Raw genomic sequence first — 14670 nt, forward strand, 5'->3', positions numbered from 1 at the left:
AGATCTCTGAAGTCAAATGTCTAAGGGCTGTAGTAGTGGGCCCCCAATAGCCGTCTCTATATGCGAAAAGTTTGGAATATGCGCTGGCGGGCGGCGGCCCGCGCGGTTTGGCATCGAGACAAGGTAACAGAGCTTTACTAGCCGTACTCAAATATCATACTACAGTACTACGGTACGACACCACCGCTACTGTACGCCTCTTGGTGCTCATCCCCACTGCCCGCCTTCTTCTCCTTTTTGATTGTGTCGCTCGTCTACGTCGTCTTACGGGCTGGGATCCGGTCCCCTTGTGCTGCCCGTTTCCAGTGTTTCGTGCACCGCAGTGTGGTCGGCTGCCAGGTTTGCTGTGTACACCGTTTTACTGTTAATACCCTTCAACCTTTCTTTAAGCAGGTCTAGCCTATTGCTTCTCCATGCTGCTTTACCTTGATGCTTGGTGTGCTTGGTGACATGAACTAGACGAATAGTGGTTATCGCCTGATGCATAAGTGCAGTTTTAATTTACACGTAAGATGTGTGTACGTTGCAAGCGGCGTTGTAGTTCGATTGCTTAGTTCATGTAATGACGATGAAATCAAAGACATGGAGGACTATACACGACAGACCGAGATCTAGACAGTAAACAGCAAACAAACACTTCTGCCACACTGCCCCCGCCAGGCTCTTTCAATTTCGCACTTCCTCAGCGTAGATGGAAGGCCGTCGCTTGTCTCTAACCCTCAGCCAGGTACGCGTCACTCATGAGACTCATGCCCAGGCCTCGGAGCAACTCCGCTTCAACCGAAACACTCTGTTCCATAAAAGCCGCTTTTTCTGCACCCATACGCTCGCCCGCTTGGCACAGTGTTAATTCCGTTACATCCGCAGCACACCGGAACCTCAAGTCTTCAAGTCCTCTAGGTGCTGAAGCGTGGGATTCGCCTCGGTCATATTTACGACTGTGCACTCCCATTGTTATCAGAACCATTGACATTATGACGTTTGGACATCGAGACAAGGTCATAGTACACCGCTCCCTTTCCCATGGCTGCGTCCGAACAGCGAAAGCAATCCCGTTCCCGCGATAGGCAAGAATGCCGGGAGCGCACTCTATATCAGGCATGCGTCGTGCATGCCGTGATGGTTCACACGGGGTACACCCCTTCCTCTCTGTCTGCTGCGCTACACCCGGCCGGTTTGGTTCCAGTCTGTACCCCACGGAAACCCCACCTTTCGCCAAGACACGTATACAGGCGCTGCTGAATGTTGCCCGCCCGTTCTCCAGCGCTGTTGCTTGCAAGGCTTGGCACGCGATAGCAAACCCGGTTCTCCCACGTGCTCAACGTCCAGCCAACGCAGTCCCAAGGTAGTGAGTGATACGTCAGCCTCATCCTCGTCACCCCGCTCTTGGCACTCGGTGACTACTCGTGGTGACCCTTGCAGCACATGCGCGCGTGGCGGCCCCGAATGTCAATGACGACCCACATAGACACCGCGGGTACATAAGTCTGTACAGCGCTGAGGGAACCTAGCAGAAAGGTAGCCGACTTAATGACCCCAAGCCCAAACCAACCGCCCGCTAGAATCACCTCGCTGTGAACTGAATGTGTTGGAAGAGTCAGTAATGCAGGCAGGCAGTCGCAGAAGGCCCCTGGACTTGCGCTCTCCCGAGCTGCTCCGTGTGCATACCAAACACTTGCTCCAAATAACAACTTTGGTCTGCAACGCACGCCTCGCGCCGCCGCGCTCTCACGATCCGCGCTCGCTCTACACCACCTTTCGCAAGACCCTCTTCTCCCTCCTCCTTTTCCTCCAGTTGACATCATTTCGTGACAGCCACACACTGTGACATGGGCATTAAAAGGAAAAGGAGGTGCGCATGTTTGCCAGACAAAACGGTACGCACTCCCGTCCTCGGAAGCTACTCTCTGTCTGCCTTGTCCGTCTGCCACAGCACTGTATTGCATTGTGGATGTGGAGTTAAATAACTTATGTGAACCCTGCACCGCGTTCTATGTGCGCGCCCTAGTCAGCCCAGCCGCTGCTGGCCAGGCCTGATTCGGCAGCTTGGCCATCAGTTGTTCTTCTTGTCCCTGGTGGCACCAGCACCCTTGGGCCCTGCCCGAGATCGCGGCGCGTGAATGATCCGGCCCACGAACTTGAGCACCTCATCCAGCAGAATCACAGGCGCTGACCAGAGCAGCACCAGCTGCCATTCCGGCCAGGACAGCGGCACGATTGCGAAAACGTCGGCCAGGAAGGGCACGTAGAGGATGACACAATGCAGCGCCACAGAGACGGAGATGGCGGTGAGGAGCCAGGGGTTGGACCAGGGCGGCATGGCCAGCAGGGAGCCGTCCTCGGACAGAGCATTGAGCGCGTTGAACATCTCGATGGCGACAATAACGGACAGAGACAGAGTCGAGGCTTTGGCCTTGCCGACGGAGAAGTACTCGCAGGGGTGCGCGAGGGACACCTGCCCGCCGCCTGCAACACAGATGCGATGGAATGCAAGCGCTGCCACGTCATGCCGCGAAAATCATAAGGGTCGTTTCTGCGTGATAACGTTCTATGCTCGAAAGATCGAAGTCGAGCGAAGTTGTAACACACGACAGACAGGTAGCATTACGACAGGCTGCCTGGAAGGCGAATAGGGAAGCTCCTCTGCAGTGGCACACTCACCTGCCAGCTTGTACGGTGCAGCAGTGAAGTTGCCCCACTCCCGACACTGCTGCCAGTTGGTGAGCTGCTCCCATGTGACAGTGGTGTGGCCGTCACGCGATAGGTCGATGCCCACAAAATGGTCGAACATGTACCATGACACAAACGCGCCGACCTGCATGCAGCATGGAATGTACGGGTAGACACGTCACATTCGGGAGTAAGGCCAGTCCCCCTTCTTCGTGCTGGAGCGCGGTACAAGATTGGTTCCCATATCCTTCTCAACGCCGAAGTTGAGCTGTACCGTCAGAAAGCCGCAAAGGCCCTTTCCAGGGCAATGAGAGCGCTTTCACGAAACGCCTGGCCTTGGCACGGGATTCTACTCATCCCCACCACACTTGCCATCCCTGAGACTCCTTGCCCATCCCCATGCCCAGCCACCCAACACCTCCACCCCCCTTCACATTTTCCTCTCTGCACCCACCGTCGCAACGCCCACATAGCCGCCAATGACCATGTAACGGAAGAACACCCAGGGTGTGATGAGCTGGTCGTTGGCACGGCGCGGCGGCCGGCTCATGATGTCCTTGTCAGGCGGGTTAAAGCCCAGCGCAGTGGCAGGAGGTCCGTCGGTCACCAGGTTTACCCACAGCAGCTGCGATTGGCAGGAGCGGGGACAAGAGTAGGTTACTCCTGCTAAAATTGTAAGAGAGAAAGAGCACGAAGACACGAGAAACAACGCTGATCTTGAATAGGCGAAGGAAGACGGCATCAAATTAAAACTGAGCTCGGGCAAGACCCAAGCGCAGCCGGGACTGGTAAATCGGTGAGTGGGCATAAGGTGAGAAAATGCAGCTGTAAGTCACCGGCAACGACGATAGGGGGAAATGGGGAGGCAGGGCAGGTTACAGAAGATGCCTCGGACAACCTGTGGAAAGACGGTTGTGCGCGCGGTGACGGGCTGCACTGCATGGTGCCGGATGGCCGGTACACGGATTGCCAGGGCGCTGGCGTCTGGCGTGGATCCTGGTGAGACATCGTCGTCAAACGGTACATGACGACAATCACCGCACCGGGTGGCTTTCGCCTCTCCCGGAGCCCCTCTCTCCTGCGCCCCTCCTCCTGCACTCCTCCTCACTCGGGGAAACCGAACCAGCGCTTACCTGCACAGGGATCAAGCCCTCCGGCAGGCCCAGCGCGGCGGTCAGGAAGATGGACGCCACCTCGCCGATGTTGGAAGAGATCATGTACCTGTGTGCGGAACATATTGGTTTGGTTCAGGGTTTGGGCGTGCTTGGACTGAGGGAAGTTGCTAGTAGAGCTGTGGATGCTCAATATCCAGGTCATTGAAGCGATGGCCCGATCCAGTCCAACAGGGAAGCGCCAAGCTTAGCAAAGACAAAAAGCCAGGCTACGGTAGAGCTTGAGGGTCAATCAATGGAGTGGGCCCCGTTTGGCCTGACCCGGAAACCTGAATGGTGGAAGACCCCTGAAACTGGAGCGATGTTGGGACGTGTGGACAGAGCATAGCGCCGGAGGGTTTGGTGCGGCGGAGGGGAAAGAGGGGTGCACTCTGTACTGGCTGTGTTGCGAATCCCTGAGTCAGGGCTCAAAAGACGGGCAGATTAGAATACTCCTTTCTTTTCATCTTTTTTGAACTATGGCACGCATGCGGCTGGGCACAGGCGCACGGACAAAGCGCACTATTGGCATCGGGCAAAGGGGTCCCACCATCCACAGCTGCCGCAGATGCACACGACAGAATTCTTCGCCACACAACGCGTACACACAACGCGCATTACCTGATGAATGCCTTCATGTTGTTGTAGATGGCGCGCCCCTCTGCAACGGCCGCCACGATGGACGAGAAGTTGTCGTCCGCGAGGACCATGTCGGAGGCTTCCTTGGCTACTTCAGTGCCTGGGGGTTGCATGGGGGAATAACTGAGGAAAAAAAGAGAGAAAACACATCAGATACGGGCGCCCTAAGCAATAAACAAATAATACAATGCTTTTAAAATCCTACTAACATAACCAGCATTCATCCCCTCCAGTTGCCCTACCCGCAATGCCCATGGCAACGCCAATGTCCGCGAGCTTCAGCGCCGGTGCGTCGTTGACACCGTCGCCTGTCATGGCCGCCACCTCGCCCTGCTCCTTCAGCAGTCGCACAATGTCCTACAGCAGGAAATGCAGTGGCAGTTCCAAAAACCGCACGGAAAACAAAACTAGCATAAGCGCCGGTAATAGCAGGAGCAGAGCCAGGAGTTGCAGCAGCCTCTCGCAGCCAGCAACGTTGCATGGAGAACATCCGCAACCCTCCAAGAAGGGCGAACAGCCGATTCCTGCGGGTGGGCCCTAACTAAGGGATCCCTTTTCCTTTCCTGAGGAGCACCCTCCCGTCCTTCCCACACCTTCTCCATTATCCGGTTCCTGTCCCGTAGCCACACCCCTACCTGCTTATGGCGGGGCTCCGCACGGCTGAAGCACATTGCGGGGGCTGCTGCCAGCAGCTCCAACTGCCGCTCGCGAGGAAGAGCCACGAACGCGCGGCCTGCACGGGTTTGTGCGCGGATGCCTGATGCTCAAGAAGACATGTAAATAGAGGGGTGCGCGTGCGCATGGTTGCCACGTGTGTGCGAGCGATTGTGCTACAAGGCTTGGTCAGGCCTGGCGCTGGCGAAGTGCAGCCCTACGGAACCCGACGCAGGCCAAGCGCTGATGCAAGGGAATAGTAAAGCCATTGATCGCCAAGGCCAAGGATATTGACAGGCATTGATTAGCACGGCGTGCGACTGCCTTACCAGTAAAGCTGACGGAGGAGAGGTCGTCGCCAGGCCTGTGACGAGGAGGAAGGCGTTGGGGTTGTTGGAGCAGGCTCTGCGAAAGCCACGTTCCCTAAAGCACGTAATGTCCCACATAGCATTGCACCCAACGAAAGTGCACATTCCTTGCAAGAATACAGGCACTTGGAGGCGCACGCGAAGTAGCCTTGCCGGGCATGCGACGAAGCAGGTGCTTTACGCTCACCCGCGCCCTACCCCCTCGCTTTTCAAGGAAATCAAACAGACCCCTGGCCTCAAGGCCTATCCTTCTGAACATTCCGCAATATAGACAATACGGCGTTTCACCGTCATTATATCATCCCACGTAGTATTCTGCCTGGATTTGGAAACCGCTCAGGAATGCAGCCTGCCCAAAACCTTCGACATACACACGGGCACTTCACAAAACCGCCGTTGGTGATGTGCGACCTTACGAACAAACAAAACAACGAAGCAAACGCTTTCTCCACCCCCCGAGATCTCACTGGAAGACGCCAATCTTTGTGCAGATAGCCTCTGCGGTGTCCTTGTTGTCGCCCGTGATAACCATCACCCGGATGCCTGTGTACGAGTTGAGGAAGCGGAGGGAGGTCTGGAGTGAAGTAGAGGCGTAGGTAGGTGAGCAGCAGAATACCCTTCTGTCAATCCTGACAAAGACGCACGCCGCGATGAGGCGGGCAGTAGCATGTGGTCATACCCTACAGCCAACATGCTGCTGTCACGGTAACTAAGCTCTGTAAAAGGCATGTAGAGAGGGGTTTGCAAGCACATGCCGTCGCCCATCGGGAAGGGAAAACGATGCTCCAGGTCCTGAAAGACGCGACAGCTGTGCCGTAGCACTTCCTGGTGCTAGCATAGCGTTGCCTGTATCGCGGTTCGCTTGCGTGCAGTTGAATGCCCTCCCCCGCAGTCCTTAACCGAGAGTTGGCATTCAAAGGGAGGCATGTGCTAATGCAAGTGCCCGCCTCAAGTCCTATAGGCCATGCCGCGCACAATCGACACATCTGGAACATCTGAACATGCTGAGGTAGAGCCCACCCTCCCGGCCACAAGGCCCGTACCTGCTTGCTTGCAGTTCTCAATAGCGGGCCGAACTTCGGGGCGCGGCGGGTCCTGCAGCGCCACACGAGACGCCGAAAAGCAAATGCAGAGCCAGGTATACGTCAGTACATCGCAATGCAATTAATGCACCGATGGTACATGGTCAAGCGAGGAAGTCCGGCCCCCACCCACGCATACACGTGGTCACAGACTAATTGCAAACAATTCTACAAACAAAAATTTCAGTAGGGACAGCGAATTTTTAGCTGCGGCACAAGAAAATTCTGCAACAACGGCCCCAAAGCTCCGGAACAGGTTCTAAGAGGCCTGATACCCTTACGTCATCCCTTTGCACACGCTCCAACACGGATCAGGTCAGGGTAGGTCTCAATAGCGAGGACTCGCTGCGCCGCACCCCTAAGGCTTTCCCACCTCATCCGCCAGATATGTGATATCCGCCAAATATCCATTCCCATGCCAATCGACATCGCTTTCAACATCTTTATCCTTCCTCTAGTTTTCCCAACTCCCCTTGATCCCTGGAGGAAAAATTGAAAGTGCGAATCCAGAGCACAGAGGACGCACCTGCAGGCCCGCAAGGCCCACGAGCACCAGGTCGGACTCCACACTAGCATAGGTGGCCGGGTCGCGCAGCAGCTTCATGGCGGGGTGGTGCGAGTCGCCGTTGTACTCGGCAAGCGGTGACGGCACGTCGGGCTATGAAACAGAAGTAGCCGGCGCCGAAGGCACCACGGAGAGTCAGGCGGGATGGGGTATGGAAGGGGTGCATAAGACTGGCGTTCGCGGGGGAAAGACGAACCACGAACGGGTGAAGCTGCTGCCAGGGCAAGAGTGTACCAGGAGCAGAACTGACCAAGAGGCGTTCGCGGGGAGGAGGGATTGAGCAAAACATAGCGATGGACCTTCAACACAACATGAGATGCATGGGATCCAAGATAAATTAATAAACGATAATCCTTAGCAAACGCGCATGTGTGCGAACATACCGCCTTGCAAACCGTCCATAGAGAGTACTTCCATACATCCAAACGACGCTGAAAAGGAAATCTTCGGTTCACAGAGCAGGTCCCAAGCAATACATACCTGCTCTCGTTATCTCCAAAATCCTTTTGCCCAGCCTGCTCAGAAGTTAGGGTTTTCCTCTTCGATTTCCCCGCAAACGACCCCCAAAACCCAACAAAAGCCCAGGACCCGCCCCGGGGCCTTCGCCGGCAGCGAGCGCACCTTGACGGCAATTGCCAGGCACCGCAGCGCGTCACGCGCCATGCCTTGCACGGCGCCCAGCACGGCGGACCTCGCGGCGTCGGTCAGGGGCACAATACGGCCATCGGGCAGCATCATCCTGTGGGGCACAGCAACCGTGAGAAACGGATTCAAGCCAATGCCAAAGTGGCTGGATAAAAGTTGCGGAAGATGTCTAGGAGAGAGGTTCGGTGGCTAAGGAATGGAAATAGGGTTCTGGCTAGGGCGGAGTGAAAAACTTCTCCGAATTTGTCGGCCAAAAAACCCGCGATTGGCATTGAAACTGAGGCATCCATTAAAGCCACACACGGATGCGGAAAGACGCCGGTCGCGATGGAGCAAGGGGAGGCCAAGATAAGGGTCATGCTGGCCTCAGCCCAGCACCATTCCCGTAATCCGCAGCACCCGCCCTCACGCGCCCGACGGCCTGCAACTGCATCCTCGCCGCAGCACATAACCAATGTTTCAGACTCCAAACCAGCCTAGATCTCGGAGATACGGAGTGCACCGATCCGATCCGCATCGCAGATTCTCTGTGCATCGTGGCAGTTCGTCTCCTTCCCGCCCCACTGACCTAGTGGAGCGCTCAATGACGCACTCAGCCGCTCCCTTGACCAGCAGCGAGTTCTTGGCCGAGCCCGCGGGCCGCACCAGCACGCTCATGGACTTGCGGTCGCGGTCAAACTCCAAGGTAGCCTTGATGGGTGCCCGCTCGCGGTAGGCCTGTAGAGGAAGGCGGAAAAGCAGCAACAGCGAACACCGGGTGCAGGATTAGGGAAAAACAGGAGACACGAACACGACGCATGAGCAGAAGAACGACCAGGACCCAGGAGAAGGCGTTACTTGCGTTTGGTAGAGGGGCGGGGAAGGAGCGCGGCCAGGCGGACGTGGTGGTCGTACCGAAGCTCAACACAAGCAATAGGAACCGCTCGCCTAAGGTGCTCTTGAGCTGCCGGGTGATATGCGCCGGGTCGAAATATGCAGTTGAGTTTTGCAAGAGCGTCGAAGGACTCTTCCTTCAATACGAGAAATGCCATGCCTTGCCGTCCTGTGCCACGGCAGGCGCCCTTGCGAGGTTGGTGACGATGTAGCCACTCATTCACACAGGCTGCCAACCCGGATTGTTTGGCAACACTTGCTAGTGCTAAGCAGTTACTCCGTCACCACCAGCCGCCGGTCACTTCATAGCAATGTCCCAATCACTCACCCATCACCCACCCACCTGGGAGACCGGCTGAGGGTGTTCCTCTGGCGTGGCAGTGCGCTTCTTGCGCGCAGCAGCCGTCTCTCTGGGATCCTGCAGGCCCAGCTTCTCCGCCAGAACCAGCAGCGCCGCCTCGGTGGGGGCACCCACGGCCCGGAAGGCGCTGCCCTGCGGGAGAACATCATGCATGGACGAGGGCGCACAGTATTAAGCTCCACGACTCAAGATGACAACCAAGCATTACAACAGCCAGGATGAGGTGCTGGCAGTAGCTGCGGCGACTCTGGCGAAACAGCACCTCGACATGTGCCGATACATGCCAAAACTGTCCAGGTGCTAGTGCTACTCGGCTGTCCGCCACCCGCCGCAGAATAGGATGCCACGGCCCAGCATGGGCCTGGACTTCGAACACATGGAGCAGAACGTGGTGCTGCGCAGATGCGGAGGCTGCTGTGCACCGCAGGTCCGAACCGTACCTTGAACTCCAACTGGGCCTCGCTGCAGACGGCGCACACCTCCGCGATGGTCTGCGAGCGAAGAGGAAAGGATGGCGGGCAGGAGTCATCGGAAGAAGACCGCCAACTGGAGCTGCACCAGAGCCCGGCCAGGACGCAAGGAAGGTGCAAATACAAACCTGAGCGCACAGCAAGCCTGGAAACGGTATTCACAATCAGGTCTATTATATTTGACCAACTTCTTCGACTTCACCTCACCTGCAGGGCCTTGTCCAGTGCGGCCCCAGGCGCCAGGCCCTCCACCTCGCCCTCATCGGGATTGTATGTATGGCCCGCTACCACCCAGCGCCGCATGCTGGTGCCGTTGGGGCCCTCAAAGGCCGTCAGCGCGACGGCACTCATCTGATTGGTGGTCAGTGTGCCGGTCTTGTCGGAGCAGATCACGGTGGTGCATCCCAGTGTTTCCACGGAGGGCAGTTTCCTGATGGTGGAAGAAGTAGAGGCGGTGGAAGAGGTTCCGACGTCAGGATGGAAGGGTCGGGGTAAGGAGGGACAAATGCACGACCCACGAAAGACCCAGGCGCGAATGACACAAGGGGCGAAGGTTGGCTACGGACTTGCGTAGCCGCGTATGCAGAAGGTGCAAGAATCAACCTACTGACGCGGGAGACCTTAACAGCAGACGAGGAGGAACGCCCGCTCGTCCTTCTGTTGCTGCTGCTTCACTGATGAAGGCTGCGGTGCTCGACTGACATCCTTGAAAATAGTCAATACACTGCCTGCCATGGCCCGTGCCACCTATAATAATACACTTCCTTGGCAATGTTACCCCCTCCCACCATCATGGAACAAGGCTCTCTGCAAAACGTATATTTCATTTTTTCACACACACCTGACACACACACACACACACACACACGCACCTGACGATGGCATTCTTCTTGGCCATGGTGCGGGTACCTAGCGCCAGACACGTGGTAATGACAGCCGGCAGGCCCTCAGGGATAGCCGCCACTGCCAGCGCCACCGCAATCTTGAAATAGTACGTGGCCTGGCAAGGTAAAGTAGCAGTGGAAGATAACGCTTAAGCAGATAGATAAAACACAGATTAGCTGCACGGAGGGAGGGACAAGTGGCCTTCAAAGGAGCTCCTTCCGACCACAGTGGAGGGCAACCCTCAACGAGCAATGCGTTCTTATGTGTCTGTCTATCGTCTATGTGAAGAAGGGGACATGCTGACGCCCCTTTGAGAACTTGTGCCGCCTCTGTGAGAACTTGTGCGGACGATTTATTTCTTGGGCTTGCCGGCTGCAAGGCAAAGCACGGCACCTGCTAACGCTGGTCATGGCTGCTATGGCAGCACGCGCCTCACCTTGGAAAGGTTAAAGCTGAAGGTCGGGAGGCCGCCCTCGGGCTTGAAAGTAATGGTGAGGAAATGGTGGTAATTGATGAGCCAGACAATGACGCAAATAGCCGCGATCACCTGCGTTGGTTGGGAAAGCGGGGTTAGGTTGAGGCGCGAACGGGCTCAGGGCATGCAGGGAAACGGGAAGGAAAGAAGACGACCTGGAATTTTTGGCACAGCATCCATTTGGCAACTCTGTTGCAGCTTCTAAACGCAAACCGTAGCCTGTTGCTTCCAGTCTGGTGACCGACGCGGGGATGCTGATTCAGCGGCGTCGGCAACGTCCACAATGAGATGTCACGAAGCCAATCCAAGAAGGAAAACCGCTGATTCCCAGCCACGAAACGCCATCTCGTGTCAGGCGCCTTCGTGTACCATTATATCAGATGCTGGACCGTGCCAAGCTTGGGGGCAGATGGACCGCTTCCTAGGGCGGCTCCGAAACCCTGCTGCCCACCCCAGAGAGGGACAAGCCCCACCACCATCCGCAGGGGCCCTATTTCCTCCAAACCGGTCGGCACCCACGCACCTTTGCGAGCATCTCCCCAAACTCGTTCAGCTTCTTTTTCAGCGGCGTGTCATCGTCCTCCTTGGCTGCCTCGCTGATCTGAGCCTGGATCTTACCGATCTCTGTCGCCATCCCGATAGATGTAACTACTGCCGTGCAGCTGCCGTTGGCGATGGCCGTCCCAGCGAACACCATGCACTCCTTGGCCTATGGACGGAGGCCACAGAGAACGAGAGCGTAGAGGAATTGGGGCGAGTAGGAGAGAGGCGGTGGTAGAAAGAGGTAAAATTGCAGCGATTCGGGGAGCCATGGGTAGGCAAGCAGAGAACCTTGGAGAGGGTCGCGATGTGGGGTCCTTGGCGCCAACGTGTGCGCGCCTGCTGCCTCCGGTAGACACCTACAACTCCTTATATCGCTTCTAGAAAGGATATGGCAACAGCAAGACCGGAGAGAAAAGGAAATGCAACCGTGGGACACTAGGCTTTCAGGCTGCCGCACAGCGCCAACGTGCCCTTGTTTCACACGTCACGAGTACACATTAGCAGCTAGGCAATCATCGGCCACGCCAACTCCGCCTGCGGCGTTCGGGACCGAAGACCTTCTAGGGCGCTGCTATAAAAGTTCGGAAGGTGCCAGTGCAGCGCCGCGCCGCGCAAAGCCTGTGCTGCAACACCTGTGTAAGGCTCCAAGCAACGGCCAGCGCCTGCCTAACCTAACGGCACAAGCCACCAGCTGCTTAGACCAGTTGCCTAGGCAGCCCGACCAGACGGAGGATTACGGCTACAGGAATTAGGGCAGGTGCAAAAAAGCCAGCCGCAAACACAGCCCACGCGTGCGGCAGCCCAACGTCACTTGCGCAAGGTTGTCAATGGACGCAGCGAAGCAGTAGCACACAGTGGTCGGTTACACGCGGCTCTGTGTTAGGTCCTAGCGCGTCGGAATTCTTTTGGGTTAACTGTAGCACAATACTCATCAACATGGCGTTTCTATATGCGTGCTGCCACACAGCCGCGATGCATAAAAATCAATATGAAGGCCAGGTGATTCACCGAGCAGCACGCAGCCACCGAGGATGGCTTAATTAAACACGGAAGACATCCCATGCGTGCATGCGTTCTTTTGAAGCCGCCAAGTAGCAACAGAAAAAAGCATCCTGAGCATTTACGCTTTCCGAAAAACGTGCCATGTTCAGGTTGTGATCTAGCTGAAAACATTAGACACGTGTTATACCCCAACATCCTTAACAAAGGCACCAGGTGCCGCTTACATCTAGTCAGTGTAGCTACGTGCACCCAGCAATCCGGACATGTGTCGCAGTATCACGCCGTAAAAGGATTTGATCACAAGGCTAAGCAATGGGACAAAGGACTTTGCGCAATTGCTTCTGAATTTCCCCATCGTTCGACGTAGGTGAGGCATGTGAGGCATGACAGACCCCGACGCCATGACAGCTTTCCAGCCATTTCGGCCCAGAGCTCTGCTCTGACAACGCCCTTCAAACGGCTGCATGTATACAGCTGTCCCAAGCTCCTTCATTTCCGCCCTTGTGCTAGACTTTTTCCACGAAATGCTCAACCAAACCGCCAGCCCCTCAAAGCCGAGGCCCAGCCCCTCCTTACATTTGGATTTCGGCAAGGCCCGGCTTTTCCTCGTGCAGGAGGTGCACCGCTTCCCAGGCCCCCTCATCTTCCTCACCTGCAGCTCGCAGTTGGGATCCGCCACGGGGTCCGTGCTTTTATTGACCGCCACACTCTCGCCCGTGAGGCTGGCCTGCTCGGCGCGCACCGTTGCGGTTTTGAGCGCCACCATGCGACAGTCCGCGGGCACCTTGTCACCCACATGCAGGTGCACAACGTCGCCCGGAAGCAGCTCTCGGGCGGGCAGGTCGCTCAACTGCACAGCCAAAGCCAAAGCGATGGGAAAAGCGGAGGATTTAGGAAGCTCCACCGCAGACCCAAATGTGAAAAAGAGGGCCAACGCTGGTTCCAGCGGACCATGAGGCCTGCGCGTGTTACGGCTTCCCAGGCGACTGCATTCCCCTCGACAAGTGGTACGCATGCCAGTGCTGAGAAAAACTTTGTCCACCGTGCGCTAAGGATGGCCCGTACCCATTACCAAACAGGTGCAGCAGCGCGTGACTTCAATCCCCCTTTCAAGATTCCGGAAACACGTAGCTGGAGTTTTGTTTTCACATGATCAATTTTAAGCTTTGACCCAAATCGCACGGCATGCGCTGTCGACATCACGTTCCACCAGGACCCCAGCACCACCCATGCTTACCAGCTTTCCGTTGCGTGTAACATGCGCCGTCTCCGTTTGAAGTTCTTTCAGTGCCTCTAGTGCTGATTCTGCGTTGCTTTCTTGCCACACGCCCACCGCCGCGTTGAGTACCAAAATCAACAAGATCACCAGCGGCTCAATGAAAGCCCGGATGCCTTCCTCGTGCGAGTCCTCCTCAAACCATGCTAAGCCGAAGGATACGATCGCTGCCAACAACAGAATCTGCATGTACATTATTTAAGGAAGTTAAGGAGATGCAGTCCAGCCCGCAGGTCGGGGAAGCTGTGGAAGGGTAACAGTTAACGGCCTGGCAAACACAGACACGCAGCTCCAACAGGGTTCAAGCCGACCGCCGGATTCTCCTACCCTACCAAATCAGTGAAGACACATGATCTTGACAACAGTAACGCAAGTCACGGTGCCGTTGCTTCCTTCCCACATCTCAACGGCCGCATGCCCAGCGATCGCTGGCTCAAGAGGCCACTTACGCGGACCAACGTGTCTTCAAACTGCTCGGCAATCATTGCCCAAATGCTCTGCTTGGCTTCCTTCTCCAATTCGTTGTACCCATATTGGGCTCGCCGCGCGGCAACCTTCTCATCCGTCAGCCCCTCCTTGACGTCCACGTCAAAATGCTTGAATACATCGGCGACGGAGTTACTCCAAGGTGCATAACCGTCCTCAGGAGACGGAGCCATGGCTTCCGCGACTCAAAGTTACCAGAAGCTTTTTGAAACAGGGACACGGAGTATGTAAGTGCGGACCAACTCTTGACCAGTTCGTGCCAGGACGTGGAATTGAATTTAGGAATAAACGAAATAATGGCAAAGGGGCGCCAAGAGACGGGGGGGTCTTGGCCCAAAGCCTTCAAGATTATTTGGCCGAGTTATGTGGCATGGATATCATTGTTATTACAGTAGTTTAGGACATTTAGATTTTGCGCCGTGTGTTACTTACGGTTGTTTGCTGTAATCGTTGCACGGCGTTCATCGGTCCGTCTCCTAAACTACACTACATACGCCCGCTCGGGTGAACGGTTAAACTCCTTCA

The 14670-nt window shown here is 56.2% G+C and overlaps 1 protein-coding gene across 1 annotated transcript; it reads right to left on the bottom strand.

Annotated features, from left to right (window-relative positions):
* Positions 1-2053: 2053 nt before the first annotated feature.
* Positions 2054-14318, bottom strand: VOLCADRAFT_84661 (uncharacterized protein; the record flags this gene model as incomplete). The annotated part of the gene is made up of 22 exons (XM_002958806.1): positions 2054-2466; positions 2662-2815; positions 3125-3295; positions 3804-3891; positions 4443-4560; positions 4703-4817; positions 5096-5193; positions 5444-5478; positions 5950-6025; positions 6526-6577; positions 7091-7222; positions 7751-7868; positions 8343-8491; positions 8991-9140; positions 9449-9499; positions 9686-9908; positions 10351-10478; positions 10800-10910; positions 11362-11547; positions 13036-13233; positions 13621-13842; positions 14109-14318. 22 exons carry the CDS (start codon positions 14316-14318, stop codon positions 2054-2056), a joined length of 3198 nt encoding a protein of 1065 aa, XP_002958852.1.
* Positions 14319-14670: the final 352 nt, after the last annotated feature.

This window comes from Volvox carteri, assembly GCF_000143455.1.
Source record: "Volvox carteri f. nagariensis unplaced genomic scaffold VOLCAscaffold_107, whole genome shotgun sequence".
In the NCBI taxonomy this organism is placed as follows: Eukaryota; Viridiplantae; Chlorophyta; class Chlorophyceae; order Chlamydomonadales; family Volvocaceae; genus Volvox; species Volvox carteri.